This window comes from Danio rerio, chromosome 4, assembly GCF_049306965.1.
Source record: "Danio rerio strain Tuebingen ecotype United States chromosome 4, GRCz12tu, whole genome shotgun sequence".
In the NCBI taxonomy this organism is placed as follows: Eukaryota; Metazoa; Chordata; class Actinopteri; order Cypriniformes; family Danionidae; genus Danio; species Danio rerio.
The window spans coordinates 60,510,668-60,532,284 of NC_133179.1; the positions used below are offsets into that span (position 1 = coordinate 60,510,668).

The 21,617-nt window shown below is 35.9% G+C and overlaps 1 protein-coding gene and 1 pseudogene across 4 annotated transcripts; one reads left to right on the plus strand and one right to left on the minus strand.

The window, feature by feature from the left end:
• The first annotated feature begins 147 nt into the window (after positions 1 to 147).
• On the plus strand, positions 148 to 13,081 carry LOC110439499 (uncharacterized). 4 transcript variants are annotated; one of them, XR_012402579.1, is made up of 4 exons: positions 148 to 187; positions 527 to 713; positions 8,405 to 10,175; positions 12,945 to 13,081. XR_012402579.1 is itself a non-coding variant. In XM_073948674.1 (4 exons), exon 4 carries the CDS (start codon positions 8,740 to 8,742, stop codon positions 9,523 to 9,525), a length of 786 nt encoding a protein of 261 aa, XP_073804775.1. In that variant the 5' UTR covers positions 148 to 187; positions 566 to 713; positions 8,405 to 8,623; positions 8,707 to 8,739; the 3' UTR covers positions 9,526 to 11,424. The 4 variants fall into 4 exon arrangements, 3 of the variants coding, with proteins under 3 accessions (XP_073804775.1, XP_073804774.1, XP_073804773.1); XM_073948674.1 differs by lacking the exon at positions 12,945 to 13,081 and having other exon boundaries at positions 566 to 713; positions 8,405 to 8,623; positions 8,707 to 11,424; XM_073948673.1 differs by lacking the exon at positions 12,945 to 13,081 and having other exon boundaries at positions 566 to 713; positions 8,405 to 11,424.
• LOC101884110 (uncharacterized) lies at positions 12,185 to 16,861 on the minus strand (annotated as a pseudogene).
• Between the last annotated feature and the right edge of the window lie 4,756 nt (positions 16,862 to 21,617).

The window sequence follows — 21,617 nt, forward strand, 5'->3', positions numbered from 1 at the left end:
TAGATTTAAGGTTTGTGAGAGAGAGAGCAGACAAAGTGTAAAGTGAAAACCATGGGAGAAATGTATCAATAAGTCATGACTGCAACAGATAGTGGTAAAAAAGTTAAACAAAAAGACTTTTATTTTGCCGTGGCGCGTGACGTCATCAGGCAGCGCCGCTTCGTCGCTGTGATTCAACTGGAGAAAGGTTTGTTTTAAAACGTTTACAGATATAAACTGATTTAAAGTTAAAGTTCTAAAGTTTTAAGTTTTTTATACGATGCTATATTATGTTCCTGCTGTTGGAAATATTATTTTAACCATTTATACAACTATTTTAGTATTTTAGTAACTTTGTACTATTTTATTCTCAGTAACTGAAGGCTGTTGTTTGAATAAAACAACAGAAAAGTGTATAATAAGTGTTTAAATTAAATGTTTCACCTGATTTCTTTTTGTTAATTACTCTCAAATAAAGAAACCATTGAAGCAAGTGTTGAAGAGAAATTATTTTGTTTCTGTTCATTGTTTTATTAATTTTAAACAGGACATTTTTATTGTTTTGTTCATTTTGAACTGGATTAAGTGTCCAAACACAGAGAAAAAAAAAAACCCTGCTGAAGCGACTGATCTCCACACTGTTATAAAGATGGCGTTTATTAAAGAGGAGAGTGAAGATGTGAAGATTGAAGAGACATTCACAGTCAAACAGGAAGATCTGCAGGAACAAACAGGTTGGTTTTAATACTGATATATTTTAATATTAAGAATAGGCTACTAAATTAAATCCATCTTGCAGCCCTGAGTGTGCTGCCTAGTTCTCCTAAACGCACAAAAGCAGTCATTGAAAGACAGGAATGAGTTTCTTTTGTCACTTGTTCTCGTGTCTTTTGTCAATCTTTTAATGTATTATTAGTCTCCCATTTTCTCTACCTTTTTAAGGTTATTGTTTTTCTTGTTCTCCTGCTGTTGGTAAAGCGTTTTTGAGCACTGGCGCTATATAAAATAAACAAAAACAATAAATTAAAGTTCAAATGAGCTGACGATATTTGACCTACAGTATTCTCATAGAAGATATCTGCTATTACGGTGATAGTGTTGACTTTTACTTTTCATTTGCATATGTCACGTTGATCACAATTTTTTTATCAACTTCTTTATGGGTTTAAACTTGTTTCTAGTAGTTGTTACTAGTTCTCACAGATAGTATCTGAGTTAGAATTACATCATTATAATAGCTAATTACCGGGGCTATTGCTTTTAAACAGGGTTTCTGCGGTGCCTTAAATTCCAAAATCTAAATTTTCAATCTACAATCACCAACAACCCATCTCAATAAAACTTTTCATTCAAAAAGGTCTTTTTAATGGTTTAAATATTTACTTACAATAACATTTGTTTAAACGTGCTCCATTACTGCTGAGGACATCGACCTAGACAGATTGTTGTGCATATATTTTGTTTATTATAGGTTTTAAAACGTTTAAAGCATTTGTTCATTTATTTATTTATTAATTTTAAAGAAAGTTTACTTAGGAAAAAAAGTCTATGGATACAAGTAAAGCTTACTTGTTGCTACACAGAATTTTAAATCTTTTGCTAAAAAATATCTAAAATATAATTTTTAAAAATATCATTTATTATTGTATAATTAAATTATGATATTTTTTCATCGGGCAAAATAAAATCTTTTCATCTTAGCCATTTGAAAAACTCCTTAGCCTTTAGCCCTTTATGAGTCTAAAATTCCAGTCATAATGGTCTTAAAAAATCTTTAAAATTCTTAAATTTAACTTGGTGAAACCTGCAGAAACTCTTGTTTAAAGTATGTCAAAAAAAACATGGATGCCCCCAATTTTAAACTTGATGAATGAAATTGACACTAAAATAATAAATTGTTCTAAAACATTGTACAGTATTCTTAACTATATGATGTTGCTGTGGGACGACGTGAAACAAAATGAACAAATTATAGTGGAACAATAACGTTTAGCATTGCACTGACTACAACTGACCAACAAACTAGTCTAAAAATGACTTTTTCTGCTTAAGAAATGGATTACAGCATGCTGATGATATGCAAACATTTGAGTGTAAAATTCTTCAGTATTGACCATATTCTTCATGTACCAGCAGGCGGCGACATTCAAATCCTTTTTGCTTGAGACTTAAAAAAAAAAAAAATAATTTTTAGATCCTAAAAACAGTGTTCTGCTGCTTAGGCATGTGACGACAACAGTTTACAAGGTATACTGCGGTTAGAAAAAAGTAGATTTTTTAAAACTGCCAAAATGTTCTGCTGTACCATTTCTTTGGTGTATGTAAGTTTTTTTTTTTAAAGGTTTTGTTTTAAGTTTTTCAGGACAACAGTATCTTCAGCAAAAAAGATATCCAAAGATGCCGTTTTAAATCGTTAAGAAATCTGTGTTTTTGAAACTAATGCAGACAGTGTGTGACGTGTCTGAAGAGCGAGAAGGGATCCGGGGGTGAGAAAGGTGTGCAACTTATTTGAGGACCGGGAGGGAGACGTGCGATTTTTCACTCCTCGTTTTCACTCGTTTGCTCGTTAGGGTTAGGGTTAGTTTTGTAATTAAATTTAATTCACATTTCACATGATTTCTATGTGATTAGCTAACAGGTACATTTCTTCTGTCACTGTACCAAAATTTGAGGTCAAATGATTAGGATCCATATCTTTATTACATTTAGATGAAAATTGTCTAAAAATATTGGCCCAAAATCTATGTAATTTAGGGCATCCCCAGAACATATGACTGATCTGCTCGTTCCAAACCACATCTGGGGCAAGATGAATCTGAGTCACATACAGAAGATGAGTGTACCAGTTCTATGGCATATTACCAGGCTGTATCTGATATTTCTAGTCCCAGTTCGTCTTCCCATTTCTGATTTATATGGTTTAGGGAAGGAGAGGGCAGTTCTTTGGATCACTTCATATAACATGGAAATCATACCCCTTTGATATGGGTCCATATTTACCAATTCATCTATCCAGCATGCTTCTGGTTGGTTCAGTGAAGGACAGAAGTGTTTTTTAATGAAACTATGGACCTGAGGGTACCTAAAAGAATTAGACTGGGGAATCTCAATGTCTGTTCTTAACTGTTAAATGAGATAAATATGCCATCTTTAAACAAGTCTTTAACACAGTTAACTCCCTTCCTAAACCAAAATTGGACTGCTGAAATCTATAATCTTGGCAATACAAACAGACACCGTCTGAAATAGAAACAGAAATCTTGGTAGTATTATCAGTTTAATGGAATTGATCTTCCCAGCCAAAGATAAAGGAAAGGTTGACCAGTGCATCATGTCTCGTTTGACTTTGTCTAACAACATTTAAAAATTATTATTAAACAAATCCTTATATTTACGTGTCACACTCACACCAAGATATACAAATTTATCAGGACTTGCTTAAAATGGAAAGGTTTGGGTAGACATTTGCTGTGTTCTATCATTGAAAGGGAAAAGGAGATTTTTTGCTAGATTGACTTTGTCTCAAGAAACATTTGCAAATTCTGAAATGATTGTAAGAGCTTTTGGAATGCATGTATCTGTAATTGACAGAAAAAAGTAGATCATCCGCATATAGCAGAAACTTATGTTCTTGTCCCTCTCTGAAAATTCCTTGCAATCCATCTGAGTTCCTTAATATGGTTGCAGGAGGTTTGATGACAATGTCAAAGAGCAGAGGGGACAGAGGGCAGCCCTGTCTCGTTCCTCTAGAGCAGGCATGTGCAAACTTGGTCCTGGAGGGCCGGTGTTCTGCAAAGTTTAGTTTCAACCCCAATCAGACACACCTGGACTAGCTAATCAAGCTTTTATGGCCCGTTTCCACTGAGTGGTTCGGTTTGGTACGCTTTTATGGCCATTTCCACTGTCAAAAGGCATACCGAACCAAACCGTACCATACCACTTTTTTGGCACCCTTTCGAAAAGGTCCCAAACACTAAGGCCGTACTCACACTAGATACAGCTGCCTCGAACCGGGCCAAAGCGCTTGTCCCCCTCCCGTCTCCCCCGACGGCCCGCACTCACACCACAAACAGGCCTCGGCACACTTACGTCATCGCTGCTGCGCTGTTCAGTGAGAAGCGCTCTCTCAGCAGCACAGTGGAGATTTCTCTAGTTATATCGTTTCAGTCGTTAGTTATGCAGTGACATGCAGTCGAATATTTCGCCAAACAGTCCTTAGGGATGCTGTGACACGCAGTCAGATATTTTGCCAAACAGATCCGCCACTTTTGGCGCTCATAAACAATCATAAAGCTCTCGTGCTGCAGGAATGAGGAGGTCTGCTGAAGCCACGCAGCTGTCGTGCTTCGAGAAGTTCTCGTCTGTAATAAACTACGGCAGTTTGCGTTCACTGAACAGTAAGAATGATTAATAAATCCATATGTAACAGCCCCTTAAAAGTCACGTCTCCCTTTCAGTTTCGGGCTTTGGCGCGTTTTGCACTCACACACAAGCGTACCGTGCCAAAGCCCAAGTGAACCGCGCTAGGGCACACCTCTTCCAACCGGGCCAGGGCCGGCCAAGTGAACCGTGCTTGAGCCCGATTCACCGCACTCACACTTCTCAAACGATCCGGGAAACGGGCCTGGGCATGGTACGGATGGCATAGTGTGAGTAGGCCCTAAATGGCAGAGCTAGACGTGCAGCTGAACGCTATTGGTTTACAGAGATACATCATTCGTAGACACAAGCCAGAATCTTAACAAAGGACCCGCCATGTTTGAAATACACAGCGAGAGATTACAGCGGAATTATATACATATGCAGCCATGGTCGATCCGGGCTCAAACAAACCCTGTCGTCGACTTGATAAACAGCCACAAAGCCATGGAGAAGAGCAGATTTACCCTGTGCAGCGTAGTTTTTTACGAGCCGGTCTGAAGCCCGAGTGGTTTCGCTTTCTTCCTTACGCTCGCCACGCGTCTCTATTTGAAATAACAAACTTCTTGAGCTGATAATAATAACATGCGATTGATTATTGACAAGCTTTGGAAACCCGGTCCTGTGAGAAGCTGACAAACGCGGGACACATTCTGTGACACATTCAGAAAGAAAAGGACAAACGTTAAAATTCCTTCTTTTGTCAACTGATCTGAATCACAGAGGTATGGTAATTCTTAATAATTAAAAAAGCTCTCAATACATTCAATTTAGTTTACCTCAGAGTTGTAAAGAGTTTTATAGAAGTTTTTTAAATTGATCACTAATACCCTGTTGTTCAGTAATAATACTGCCATCATCCTTACTAACTGCTGCTATAACACCAGCTGCTGAGGATTTTTTCAGTTAGTAACACAATAACCTGCCAGCTCATTCACCATGTTCATAATGAATCTGGCGTGATCTTATGTGGAGATCCTCAAGGAGTCATTCCGCTTGCAGAATAAGTATTTTCTTATGAAGCTCTTCGGAAGATGATGTTGATTGTAGCTGATTAATTGTATTATTTTTTTACATGACATTGTCCATCGCTGATGGCCGACAAACTTCACGATGCTTAGCCGGCATCAGGATCCATCGCCCCGCCCCACATTTATATTGATATATAACTTATTATTTGCATGTCATCGTAATAGCAATAACAGTCTTTTTGTGAGCTGTGTTAAATGTTACATATAGCTGCTGCTTGCACGGCTGACAGCATCGTGAGGATTAAATAAAGGATTATACAATACCTCTCGCGCTTAAATGTGTAGATTCAGCGCCAAACACTGTTACCGGCGGACTTGAAGCCACGAGAAGTCTTTTATCCACTCTTGGAAAAGTGTAAATGGTGGATTAACATTCAGCACATGATCACTAAACAGATGCGCCGTTATTAATAACTTTAGGTAAATGTCTGTTATTTTCATTCTTTCATCTTCAGCGCTTCACATTTTCGCAGTTGTAGCTCCTATCATCTGAAGGCAGAAGGCATTGACTGAGTGATTGACAGCTGATATTAACCAATCATTTACATTCAGTTGTAGTGCAGTTAGCCAATAAGTAGAGCACAAAGGTGGGGCTAGCATTGCAGACTTTTTTACTTCAAGTTCACATAACAACTGTTTTAATCTGTTCCTGAGTGCTGCGTTTGACGTTTTTAGGTGCAAAGATGTATTCTGCATAAATGTCTCTTTAATCTGCGCATGCGGTGAGGATTTTACAGTGAAAACAATGAAAATGTATGCACTACACTGAACTCAAACCGAACTCTCGTGTTCTCCACCAGCTGTGGGAAAAGCCCTTGTAATGACACAGATCACTGTGCCATGCCCGTAGCCAGGGGGTATCGGGTTGTTCGAACGAACCACCCCCCATGGCCCCCATGTAATTTAATTTAATATTATATAATGCATATTATAATTATTTATATTTAACATATATATTGTAATAAAGTGTAATTTTATATAACTTTGGCCAGTAATTAGAATCCCATTGAGCCTCAAAGCCACAATAAAGTGACGCGAGTCTTGTGACATAACCCACTGAGTGGTAACACTTGAATCTTTGATGTGACATCCTCCTTTGATACCTTACTCTTTGGCTCTCTTCTCTTGAGCCCCTTTCACACATGCAGACCTTTCCGGAAAATTACCGGCAATTTTCCGGAAAGGTTGTATGTGTGAACAGGTCCTTTTTGAAAATACCGGTAAATTCGTTCTGGCTATTTTCCAGAAAGAGAAGTTGTAACATTCCCGGTAATTTGCCGGAATGCTGCGCTGTGTGAATGCAGAAGGAAGATTGCCGGAAAGAACGCGTGCACGTCTAGAACGTGCTGACGTGAGACACCTGCTTTAGCCAATCAGAACAGTCAGACGCATTTAGCTTAGCGTGTGCCTGTGAAACAGCCTGTGAGCGCCAGCACACGCACATATTATGAACATCTCGACATGCCAAAGTGATCCTCCATATGTTTTCTTCGAAGTTGTTCGAAGAACTGTTCACAATACTGTATTGTTCACAATTTTGATCATCCACAGAGTTTGTAATGTAGTAAAATGTTTACAAATACAAGCGCAGCCGTTTAAGGCTCATTTGTGGTAAATGATGTCAGAATTTACCGGTATTTTGGAATGGATTTGTGAAAGGTCTTTTCTGGAAAATTTCCGTAACGTCCTCGCCTGTGTGAACAGCGCTTTTTTGAATATACCGGTAAAGTCGTTCCGGAAATTTTCTGCATATTTACCGGTATAACTGTGTGAAAGGGGCTTTGATCTGTATTACAGATTATCTCTTGTCATCTGCTTTTATATGCAGTCACAGGAGCTCTCGTTTCCCTTTTTTTCCTGTTTATACCACATCATTCCCCTTCATGTTTGTCAGTATGTTATCGATCATTTGTGTGCATATTATTTTGTTACTCACCCTGTATGTTTCCAAGACCACCAGTGAGTGAGTGTCTGGTTGTTTTTTCCTACGGCACTTCCTCAGCGCTCACCCGACCTGGTGTTTACTTTGACTTTTGGTTTTTCCAAGACTCGCTTCTCAATAAAGACTTGCATTTGAGCTCACTCTTTTTTTTTTAACTCGTGACACACGTATTTTCTTTCTCATTTGTGTTTAAAGGTCTTTAGATTTTGGCATGATGTCTAGCTTTGAGGCTTTTTTTGGTCTACTTCACTTTGTCAGAAAGGTCCTATTTAGGTGTTTTCTTGATTGCGAACGTGTGTGGTAGTAATCAGGTCTGGGTGTGGCTAGAGAACTTGAAGCAGGTGTGATAAATTAAAATTGTTCTAATGGGAATTTCTTTTTTCACACAAGTCTGTGTAGTTCAGTATTTTGTCTTCAATTTAAGAATAAAAACCTTGATTTAAAAACTGCACAATGTGTTTAATTGTGTTATCTTTGACTAATATTTACATTTGTTTGATGATCTGAAACAGTTAAGTGTTAGATTTCTGCTTTGCATTTGTTACAGATTACATACCTCTAGAACATTTGTCATTTAAAGGTGCAGATTTAAAGCTTTATGCAGATATTATACATGTGTCATATATGTCTATGATGCAAATATTAGCAGAGATTCAGCTGTTTTTCTAACAGGTTTACCAGTCAGGCACAGAATGAAAAAGCATTCCCCATCTGCTTTACAAGTTTTACAAAAACAAACTGTTTTGTTGTGATTACGAATATATACAAATAGAAACTGGCCATTTACAGCTTTCAAATTTATGTCTCATCAATATGACCAAAATGATCTGGGATTAATCATATGAGAATCTGCTTAAATGTGTATCTGTGTAATGGACTCCAGGAGGTAAATATGACAAGATCAATCTAAATATGATCTGCTTTGTCTTTACATTTAATGTGCATCAAAATTAAGATTTGTGTAGCCAATGTTTTCACTTCCTTTTCACTGAGTTTTATGATTTACTAAAAAGTAAACTTATTTTTATTTCAGACCTAATTAAAGACTACGAGGAGAGTAAAGAGGAGGAACATCATGTCAAAATTGAGGACAAAACTCATTTAGAGACTGATTGTGTGTTAAAAGTGAGAGACAAGAGTTGTTTCACCTGCACTCAGTGTGACAAGAGTTTGGCAAGCAAAAGCAAATTAAAGACTCACATGAGGATCCACACTGGAGAGAAACCATTCACATGCACTCAGTGTGGGAAGAGTTTTAGCAAATCATCATCGCTTTATAGACACATGAAGATCCACACCGGAGAAAAACCATTCACTTGCACTCATTGTGGGAAGAGTTTCAACCACTCATCATTCCTTAATCTACACATGAGGATCCACACTGGAGAGAAACCATTAACATGCCCTCAGTGTGGGAAGAGTTTTAGCAAATCATCGTCGCTTTATAGACACATGAAGATCCACACCGGAGAAAAACCTTTCACATGCACTCAGTGTGGGAAGAGTTTTAACTGCTCATCATCCCTTAATAAACACATGAGGATCCATACCGGAGAAAAACCATTCACTTGCACTCAGTGTGGGAGGAGTTTCAGCCTATCAACATCCCTTAATCAACAAATGAGGATCCACACTGGAGAGAAACCATTCACTTGCACTCAGTGTGGGAAGAGTTTCAGCCTATCAACATCCCTTAATCAACACATGAGGATCCACACTGGAGAGAAACCATTCACTTGCACTCAGTGTGGGAAGAGTTTCAGCAAATCATCATCCCTTAATCTACACATGAGGATCCACACTGGAGAGAAACCATTCACATGCCCTCAGTGTGGGAAGAGTTTCAGCCTATCATCAAACCTTAATCAACACATCATGATCCACACTGGAAAGAAACCATTCACATGCACTCAATGTGGGAAGAGTTTTAGCCAATCATCATACCTTAAAAACCACATGAAGATTCACACTAGTGTAAAAGAGTATGTGTGCTTGGAGTGTGAGAAGACTTTTATTACAGCTGCAGAATTGAAACGGCACCAGAGGATTCACACTGGAGAAAAACCGTACAAGTGTTCACACTGCAGTAAGAGGTTTACTCACTCAGGAACCCTGAAAAAACATCAGAGGATTCACACTGGAGATAAACTGTAGACATGATCAGTGTGTACTAGGGTTGGGTACCGAAACCCGGTGCCATTATAGCACCGGTACCTTGGTAACTGGTATGTACCGGTATTAAATCAGTGTATGAATTTCGGTGCTGCGGGATGGACGTGAGGGGTGCATGAAAAAAGGCACATATAGGCGTTGCGTCACAGCATCACTAAACATTTAATTCTAAACAACTTTGAGGAATACCGACAGCGATATCAGGCGATTGTTATTGTCGCTATGGAACAGACGCACGCAACGTGCAGAGTACAGAGCATTTAGCCTGGAACCAGTGGTTTTCGGTGAGCGAGAGCGACACTCTTCAGATCAACATGCATGATCACGTTCATCCAATTTGCTTAAACTAAGCATTCTAAAGCGTATTTTACAAGCAAGGATTCTTACACAGCAACTGTCTTTACAAAAGTGTGTGTAAGGGGGAAACATCTCAAACTTAATGACACATTTGGGGGCTCAAAGGCAGAGCCTCTCTCGCGTGCTTTAGGTCCCTCCGGCACTCGCTTATGCTCGCTCCCTCTGTTTTCTTGGCACTATGCTATCTCTGTGACGGAGCTGCGCGCATCAGTTCCCCGCACTCGTCAGAAGTTGATGCCCAAATTGACACAGGGAATAAAAAGATTAAACTTCAGGTATGTTGATGTTGTGAAACACTATCAAAATGTCCACTGTTGATGATATTAGACTTCTGTTTTCAATAGCGATTTTAACTCTTAATATAGGAAGTCCTCGGCTATGCAGAGACCATTATTAATCAGAAATCTAGTGTACATAGTTTAACATTAGGAAATGCAGTCTTGAATTTAAAAACAGTCAGCTTTTATTCATGAAATAAACAATAAGAAATAGGACTTATTTTGACTCCAGAATAATTATGTTTTAGGAAACACTGTAAAAGTTTTCAAAAAGAATATTTTAAATGAATGGGAGGGCAAAATAAAATTACTTCAACTGTAGGCATGTTAAAGTTTACAGGTGCAGCAATGTGCCATGATGTACTTGAATGTTAGAAATGTGTTCTCCTACATCAGTACAACGTTGCTTGTCAAATAAATGAACAAGGAAGATTATTTTGAGTAAGTTATTTAATTATCTTGTTTATGAAGACTGCAGAGTGATGCATGAAAATAAATGACTTCCAATAATGTTTTAAGTATTTTGTGATATATATGTTAAAATGTGCTCCTAAAAGTATGTGGCCCCTGCCCGCCCCCCACATGTTAATAGTAAGCTAATGTCATTTCATAATGCAAATTTTAAATTTATGCTTACCAACAAATGATCAAAGGAAATGTATTAATGTAATACAATATTAATTGATGTTTACTTTAAACTGTAATTATGTTGTTCTATTAAAATAATTTTTTAAAAATCATTTGTCAAATAAAATATTTTTGAAGAGTCGTCCACCATCATTTTGTGGCTAAAAAGTGTCGATTCAGGCACCATTTTGGCACCAGTATCGTTTTAAAAGTAGCAATTTAGCACCGGTATCGAAAAACCAAACGATACCCAACCCTAGAGTTTCACTCATTCGGCGCAGCTTAAGAAACACATGGGATGGTTTCCGGTATGGTGTTGACACATGTAGCAGGATAGAAAGAGCGCTCCCATACACACTGGTATTAATGTATCAAAATGTTTTGATATCTATATATCAAAAAAGTAAATACATTGTACTTACTGTGTTCATAATGTCTTTTAGAACAATTCTGATACTCTGAAGGTGAAATACAGCTAAGGTGGGGATAGGTTTAGGGGTGGATTTGGGGGTGTAAAAAGTAATATTCCCTAAATTGTATCATGTGTCACAATATACACAGTAACTATATTGAAACAAATTAGTTAAAGCACTTAATAAAAAGAGGGATCAATCTTTTTGTGACATTTGTTTCAGTTTTTACTTTGGTGTAATGTATATGTAACTTTAATGTATATACAGAAATACCTTTTTGTATAGCACTCCATAAAAGGTATTAATTTAAAGAAAAAATCTCTGAGAGGGTATATTAATTTCCGCTGAGCACTGTGTGTGTGTGTGTTCTGCACTTATTTCTACATAAATTAGTACACTTCTCACAAATGTCTTTTAAATAAATAGTTTTGCCTTGTGTTATACTGTGCCTACACATAGCTTACTATAAATTGCAGAGTGAAAATGTATAAATGTGTTAGTTTGTGTTCTGTGGTACAAACATTTAAAAAAAAAACAATTTTGTATGTATCTATGCTGCAAATGCACACTTCAATGGCTCTGATGTGAGCCATAAAACTCCTGAAGAACCAGAAATGCATTTATTACATTTAAATCATTAATATATTTCTTATTAGTTTTTTCAAATACAAACATTCAAACAATTTTGCAGAGGGATTTAGTGGCTGCAGATATGACGTAAAATACTGTAAGTGGTTATCTTTGTGCGGAAGTCTTTACTCTAGGTTAACAGAAAAAATGTATTATAATACAATTCAAAAAATAAAAATAAAACAAAATACAATGTCAAAATGTGGGTTTAAACATGTGCTGAGTTAAAGTAGATTTAAAACAACAAACAAAAACAAGACATGCACCGAAAATAGCAACAACAGCAGTAGACAACTCTCTTTTTAAAAGCATTCCTTTTTTATAACCCACTGTATTTTACAAAAAGTGATTTAATGGCTCCCAGGAGTCTTTCCATTTCATCCCACTGTAAATCAGTAAAAGACATTTAATTATAATTATTTTTACAGGATAGGCTGTGGTATTTAAATTAACAATTTTTATAAGTAATTTGCTGCAAACACAGATATATTAGTTAAAGATTATTACAATTTTAAGCTTTGAAAAAAGGTTATCTTCACTTTACATTATTATCTACAAGAAAAATTGTTAACATCAAAAAACTTTCATAGTTTGTTCAACATATTTCCACCACTGTATGACAGAATTATATTGTGTATTTGTGACGCTTACCATCCAGAACACGGCTTTCCATCTGACTCTGGCCTCTTCAACACCCTTTAAGAACATGAGCATTGAGCAACATTAACTGTGAATTATTTGAACATTTAGCATAATTGTTTGACCTAGCCACAACAATATCTATTATATGAAATATCTAGAAAGTCAGCATAATTGTCCAAAAAAAATTTTTAATGTCAATGTCACACAATCAAGTACTTTCAAAGAAGCAGCTTGTCACGGTTGCAGGTTTGTGCGCTCTTCCGGAATGTCTGTGTGATCATGTGGGTTTGTTTTGTTTTTGTGGCCCACGTGTAATTGTTTTGGTCACGTGGCATGACGGCACTCCGTTGGATTGATTGTTCGCCAGCTGATTCACATTATCGTGCCTATATAAGTGCTACGTGTTATGTGTTCATTGTCAGTTCGTTATGTGTGCTATTCTGTCTGTGCTCAGGACCGTGAGGAGTTTCTTCTAGAGCCTGTTTTCCTGCTTGATCCCTGCCCTGTTCTCCTTGCCCTAGCACCGCACTCATTTGTTGCACCTGTTTTTGAGTTTGACTGTGTCAAATAAATACTTTTTGTTCACTCGCACATTGGATCTATCTGACCATTTATTTGAGTGTGACACAGCTAGATTGGCTTTGGTTGTAGAAGGCATTGAAAGCAATGTTAAAGTTGTCTGGAAACGTGCTGACACAATGCCTGACATACCATGTTACGCACATACCAAATATTACAGTTAACAGTGGATCAAACCAGTAGGACTAAATTCATGTTATATTAGTTGTGATCAGATTAAAATGATTGTGCTCATTATGAAATTAAATTATGTTTTAGAGGCAAAAAATCAATATTTTCAGATATGCCTGGTGTTCTAATGATTTCAACTACCACTATAAATACCCACACATTATAAGCTAAATCCCGCTTAAATTAAAGAGAACTACGGGATAAATCTTTTTATTTTTATAAAATTATATATTTTTTTACTTAAGTAAATTCAAACATAAAAAAGTGGTCTTACTTCTTTGGACATCCTCCTTTTCACAATCCTGTCATATGGAAAGGTTTTCTGGTTGGAATGTACTTGGCATTCTGCAGCAGAAATATATAGCTCTTACTTACAAAAACTAATATTGCAGGAAAATTCAGAGAGCAATGAGTCTGATATAAATACTGTGAAACATGAAAATTTGAAATGTAAAATGCTTTCACTCATTAAACATTCTTTTTTTTTTTTTTTAAATAGTTTTATAGTTTGTTTTATATTCAAATTTTAATGTAAATTTTAATTTATAGTAACATTTACATTTACACCAAATGAGAGAACAGCATATTTTGTATAGCATATTTCAAACACATCTTTTTTTTTCTGTTTTACTGTAAAAAAAAATGTGTAGAGTATAACATCAACTTTGGGTAATGCAGTGGTAGTGGTAGGTAGTGCTCACAGCAAGAAGGTCGCTGGTTTGAACCTCGGCTCAGTTGGCATTTCTGTGTGGAGTTTGCATGTTCTTCCTTGTGTTCACATGGGTTTCCTCCAGGTGCTCTGGTTTCCCCCACAGTCCAAAGACATGTGGAACAGGTGAATTTTGTAAGCTAAATTGTCCATAGTGTATGTGTGTAAATAAGTGTATGGATGTTTCCCAGTGATGGATTGCAGCTGGAAGGGCATCCGCTTCGTAAAAACGTGCTGGATAAGTTGGCGGTTCATTCTGCTGTGGCGACTCTGGATTAATAACGGGACTAAGCCGACAAGAAAATGAATGAATGAATGAATAATATCAACTTTCTCATAGCAGCTTTACAGGTGTGTATATTGAAATTATGACATTCTATTAATTCAAACATTTTATAAACATTCTTCAGGCATCTCTAATACTGTTCTGTTCCCCATTTTATCTGTTGTTTTTCTGTTTTGATATAGGAACAATTTAGTGAGTTTGAGTAAAAGAAAGTAAACTTAGTATTACTATTTATTTCAGATACACTAAATGCAAATAGTTCCCCCCATTATTATATCATTCATTCATTCATTACTTTTCTTTGTCAGCTTAGTCCCTTAATTAATCTTGGGTCGCCACAGCAGAATGAACCGCCAACTAATCCAGCACATGTTTTACGCAGCGGATGCCCTTTCAGCTGCAACCCATCACTTGGAAACATCCATACACACTTATTTACACACATTCACAACGGTCAATTTAGCTTACCCAATTCACCTGTACCGCATGTCTATGCACTGTGGGGGAAACCAGAGCACCAGGAGGAAATCCACACCAACAAGGGGGGAGCATGCAAACTCCACACAGAAACACCAACTGATTTAGCCAGGACTGAAACCAGAGACCTTCTTGCTTTGAGGTGACAACTCTACCTACTGTGCCACCGTTTCACCTATATTATATTAGAATTATTGATAATTCATAATTTTACAATCATACTATATATTAAATTATCCTCTTAATAATTTGTTTACTCATTGTCATATAGTACTATTAAATGCAAGGCAACATAGAAAAGAATTGAGGAAACTGTAAAAAATAGAAAACAATCAAATATTACATTATATAGTTTTTAATGTAACAAAGTTTATATGCATACAATTATTCAGATAATATTCAGAATCTGCTATTTATTTATTTTTTCAGAACAGCAATATCACATTACCTGCTTGTTTGTAGATCCACTTCTTTTGTTTGGCCCCTTTTATGACACATTCTCTGGAGGATAAATCTGTAAAAACACACAAAAATAACACATACAGTTGAAGTCTGAATTATTAGCCCCCCTGAGTAATTGGCCTCCTGCTTATTTTTTTTTCTTTCCAATTTCTGTTTAATGTAGAGCAGATTTTTTTCAACACATTTCTAAACATAATAGTTTTAATAAGTCATTTCTAATAACTGATTTATTTTATTGGTAACACTTTACAATGAGGTTCGTTAGTTAATGCATTTACTAACATGAACTAATCATGAACAACACATGTACAGCATTTAATAATCATAATTAAATATTTACTAATGCATTATTAACATTCAAGTCCATGTTTGTTAACATTAGTTAATGCACCATGAACTAACAATGAACTACTGTATTTTCATTAACTAATGTTTATTAACAAGAATAAATACTGTAGTAAATGTATTGTTTAATGTTTGTTCATGTTAGTAAATGCATTAATTAACATTAACTAATGGACCTTATTGTAAAGTGTGACCCTTTTATCTTTGCTATGATGACAGTAAATAATATTTTACTACATATTTTTCTAGACACTTCTATACAGCTTAAAGTGACATTTAAAGGCTTAACTAGGTTAATTAGGTTAACTAGGCAGGTTAGGATAATTAGGCAAGTTATTTTTAACGATGGTTTGTTCTGTTGAAAAAAATATATAGCTTTAAGGGGCTAATAATTTTGTCCCTAAAATGGTTTTAAAAATTAAAAACTGCTTTTATTCTAGCCGAAATTAAACAAATAAGACTTTTTCCAGATAAAAAAACACTATCAGACATACTGTGAAAATGTCCTTGCTCTTTTAAACATCATTTAAATATGTTAAAAATACTTTAAAAAGAAAAAAATGAAAAGGGGGCAAATAATTCAGAATTCAACTGTATTTACAAAACTAATGTTTTAATTTTAAATTTCTATATATATTGTTGTCCCAACTAAAATGGGAAAAATGCTGTGTAAAAGTTCAAAATAAAGTCACCTGAATCACCGGAATCTGTAGTCATGCACTGGACTGCAGGACTTGATAGAGAGGAAGTAGGTGTAGTAGTGAGGGAAGTAGGCGGTGGAGCAGGAAGTGTTTTGTATGAAGAGGCAGGTGGAAGAGGGGTGATGTAAGAGGAGGTAGGAGGACTGAAGCTTGAGGAATTAGTTGGAGGAATAAGGTTGGAAGATAAAGGTGGAGGAGCAGATGAAGGAGGAAAGCTGGAAGAAGATTGTGGGGAAGAAAGGTTTGAGAAAGATGGTGGAGGAACAGCAGATGAAGGTGGAAAGCTGGAAGAAGACTGTGGTGGAGAAAGGTTTGAGAAAGATGGTGGAGGAACATCAGATGAAGGAGGAAAGCTGGAGGAAGTTTGTGGAGGAGAAAGGTTTGGGAAAGATGGTGGAGGAATAGAAGCTGGAGGAGAAACCGATGATGCTAGGTTTTGGCAGACATCAGGGTCTGTTGCAGCCGAATTCTGAAACCTCTGGAAATTTATAAACAGTTTTAAAATAAAGTTAGAGATTTCTTTGAAAATTTGTGAATTTCGTAATCAAATGACCACAACTCTTACTTTTAATAAAAACTTCGTACAGGCTGGCCATTTTATCTATAATTTTTTGCTGTGGTCCCTCTCCAAATGGACCCATTGTTGTTATTAGCTCTGTGTTGAATCCTTTTTTTTTCTTCTTTCGAAGTAAACAACAATGGCTTATAGCCCAGCATTTTCAATTTCTTAACCTGAAAAATAAATACATAAAAACAGTATAGAAAAATGCAATATAATCATAATATTAGCACAGCCATCCCAGATACATGTGTAGCAAATCTGCATTATCAAAGTGAAAGATAGTTTCTGAATTGCCAAAACAAGTCTTTATGTTTTCAGAATCTTATGCCTGCAACTGATCTATGTAAACACAATTAAATTAATACATTTGCATAATCTCTGCCCCAAATGCTCCGAAATGTTTGTCATGTACTGCAGTACATATGTAAAGTAATGAAAAAATTATATTATAATATCTTTTTAAACAACTTTAGAGAAACATAATATTATTACACTTTAAAATAACACAAAAGCTGCTCTTTAAATGATCATGATAGAAAATTGATTAGAATAAATTATAGTCTTCTGGTAAAACAACACTTGCTGTTGTGGATCTCAAGGATTAACTGCATCGATAGCTAAAAATCAAAATAGGATCAGTTAATATAGTCAGACCTGACATGAATACATTTGTTCAGAAATACATTTTTGATTTAGTTTTACCTAATAATGACAACATAATTTTGTATACACTATGCCTCTGTACTCAAATAATGTACTTACAGCAGTGCGGGCAGAATCTACAACACGGGCAGCATTCCTGTGTTTTTTGTTGTTTGCTGCCCATGACGACTCCTCAATGTTTTTTTGTTTTGCCATGATGCTTGCTTTTAAAGCAATGGCAGCAAAACAATTTCTGCACGTTTTGCAGTTTGAAACATTTATTGCCCCACAATTAGGGCAAGGCTTTTGCTTGGGTTTTGTCATTCTCTCTGGAAGGAAACAAAATATATATTAATATTAATCATAGACAAAAACATTGTCAAAAACATGTATTTTTAAAGTTTTTTTTTAAAAATACAATAATAGAAAAGATTATTTACAGGCTATAAAACACATTTTATGTAACAGTATATGCACATAGAATAATGTAACATATGTAATTACTCAATCATTTAATATATAAATGTATAAATTATTTAACAGACAAAGACATTTTTAATGTAATTAGTAAGTAAAAGTAAACTATGGAACATTATGAATTCAATGAACTCAAAATAGCAATAGAAATTATTAATTAAAATTGCATATATATATATATATATATATATATATATATATATATATATATATATATATATATATATATATATTAGGGCTGTAACGATACACGATATAAAATCGAAATCGCGACACTCAGATCTACGATCCTGTGTCGCGGTGTAATAAGGAAGAATCGCGACACACCCATCTCGTGATACCTTTCCAATAACGTCACGCGTGCCTGCAAAAGTTGAGCTAATTAACCCTTTTTTTCGTTCGACATTACAAGCACTGCTCCGTTTAAGCCCTCGCAATATTTAGCCAGGAAAGCTTGCACGGAACTCTTAAGGGGCCGTCTGAATGTGTCAAGAATATCAAAAACAAAACCAACTTAACCCCGCTTGACAACCGACAACGCCAGAAACATTGCCAATGCTGTCAAAGCGGCCGGATTTTCAGCGCATATACGATGATTTGCTCACAGTTAATGTGGCTGCACAGGATGGGCGTTCACCAGATGTCAGGTAACAGCCAAACTTTTCTGTAACCGTGCTGTGCGCTTTCTGTTTGAACCTTTGGGAGTGCTGACTGACAGGTGCGTGCGGTCAGAAAACACGACGAAGCTTTCAGTTAAAATAAACACAGTTTCTATAGTTATAGCCTACTTTATTTAGAGATAAAGGTATATGGCTCTGCATATAAACACTCTATCTTGCTGGAGTTTATAGCCGTTTCGCTTTACTTCAGGACGCATTAACACCGCTCTGAAGGTCTAATCGTTGTTTTAAGTTATCCAGAGCTGTATGAATATACAAATCTTGAATATCACAATAGTATTAAATATTACAATTGTAACAAGACAGACAGCAACACTTTTGCACAATCGATACCCAGCTGATTCAGTCGTTTATAAGAGGACCGCGCTTCTTCTCTTCTTTTTTCCTTGTCAACATAAAGGCAGTAAGGTGCGCCTTGTTTTCGGCCACTTGTTTAACTGCAAGGCATACTTAATTTGCGGGATGATAACGTATAACCCGTGCATACAGACACATTTGCTAAAAAGCAAAATGGAAGAAGAATATTGCTGTTTGATAGCCTACAGACCTGTTGATACTAAACCAGCGCTTATGTTGACCTGGATCTGCGTAATGAACGCAACAAATAGGCTTTACTTTTTATTTTACAGCTTAAAGCATGTACGCAGATTAATGCAATATCATATTTAAACAAACTGTTTACAAAAAGTCAACATATGCGCGCGTGTTGTTGTCTTTTCATCAGGCAGCGCGCGCACTTGAACCGCGAGGGAGAGAGAGGAAACCATAGGCTATATCAGGACATATTCTTTAAAATAAGGATTTCTATTGAAATGTAAAAGGTTTTGTGATTATAATAATAACAGCGGGGCATTAAATAAATGCATATTTTCCGTGGAGCAAGCAATTTGAGGAAGTCTGCGATTTTTATTTGATGGAAGAAATAAACATATGATTGGAAAAAAAGCCTATGCCGGTTATTAAAAAGAATCAGTCAGTATTTTCGTTTTGTAAAATAAATTAATTATTTAAGTGAAAATAATTTAGGGCAGTCCTATTTATTTTATTTAGATTATTTAGATTATTCTGCTCTTTTGTGCTAAACACTGCAGGTGCGTGAAGATGCTCTGTTGTTCTGTTCCGCTATTAATATATAAAAATAAATCAGTATTTTAAAATGCAATATTTAATGTGTCATACACAAAATAGACACGTCAGTTTGTTTAATATAAAATTAATAGTAATCTGACCAGTTAACCGTTAATAACCGATTAATGAGCGGCGGTTGTCGGTTAGCAAAATTAACGAAATGAGCATCCCTAGCTATTTAATTTACCTTTTCTATGCAAGAGAACTTGATTGAAAAATAATTTTCAACATGCTTGAACCATCTAAACAATGGAGTTTAGTTTGGTTTTTCAACAGTATTTTGTTACAAAGAAAACAGAAGTGATATAGCTTTGCCTATTTATTTATTTTATATATGGCTATTTATATTGTTAATAATTTGCATAGTTAATATTGTTCTTTGATGTTTAGTTTATAAAGATTTTTCAAATGTTATTTAATTAAAAATAGTTTTAAAAATCTTTTTTTTCCCCACCCCACACGAAAAAAATAAAATAAAAAATCGTGATACGAATCGAATCGTGGGTCAAAAATCGTGATACGAACCGAATCGTGGGTTTGGTGTATCGTTACAGCCCTACTTGCCGTCTATAGCACCCAAGCAATTAGTAAATTGCCACTTGTTTTGAAATTCTGCTGCCACATCTCCAAGCTGCCTCTGTCGTAGTTGTCTGAAGAAATGATGAATCAAATGAAAACATGTTCTCTGCATTCTTACAGAGGTCATGGTAATTTTTTGTATAACAGTGTTTCATTTTCTCTAAGGCCCACTTATAATACTATTGAACAATTCCACTGCCATTATTTACAAACAGCTACATTGTATACTCTGAGGCCTGTTGCACAAAGCCAGGTTTTTACTAAAGTTTGCAGTAGTGATGGGAAGTTCAGATCATTTTACTGACTCGGATCTTTGAGTCTTGTTCATCAAAATGAACGAATCTTTTTGAGTCATTTCGTTCAATTGGTTCAATTTGCCAAAATATTATTAAAATGTTATGAATTGCTTCCAAACATATCTACAATTAGCCCAAAATGTTGATTGCACGGCAATTAAGTCATAAATAGAATATAAGGACACAATATTAATTGAATGTTTACCTGCTCTTTTGTCTATAAAGGCATTTTTGTCTCTTTGCTCAGCTCACCTCTTCATGTCTTTAAATGTCAGGGGTTCATTCACGTTACACTGACAGTCACATATAATCTTAATCAATGCACAGTCTGAGCCAATGGGAGCCATGACCGTTCGTTCATCACGTGACAGAATGACTCAAACACGAGGACTCGAGAGATGAGCGGTTCAGTTCTTTTTCTGGCTCTAAACGCGTATGATTGGCCTGTGATGAACGAGTGACTCAGACCCAATAGAGGACTCGAGAGGTGAGCGGATCAATTCTTTTTCCGGCTCTAAACGCATATGATTGGCTTCTGCCAATGTGCTGAAGACTTAAAATTAACGATACTACCTGCACAAATGTGCGCACGCACTGATAAAGGAATAACTCCCTGAGAGGACTCGTAGTTCCCGAGTCATATTGAAGATTCGTTCAAAATGAACGAATCGTTCATGAACGACCCATCACGAGTTTGCAGTTAATTTGAGCATACTGAGCTTTCAGGCTCAAAATTTGATGGTAAAATTGATGGTAAAATTTACCCAGATGACAAACAATAAGAAAATATGTCCATGAATACTGTCTTTAGAATACTGTCTTTAGAATAAAAATATATATTTTTATAAACTTTTTTTATACTAAAACTACTATTACTTTTATACTAAAACCGCTGTGTTGTTTACATTAAATGACTTACTGTAACGTTCGCTTTCAGAACGTATTTTGTATAAGTGTGTGCGTTTGTTTGTATGTGGGTGTGTCGTTTTATGCATTTGTTACAGGTACGAACGGCATTGAAGGATCCGCATTT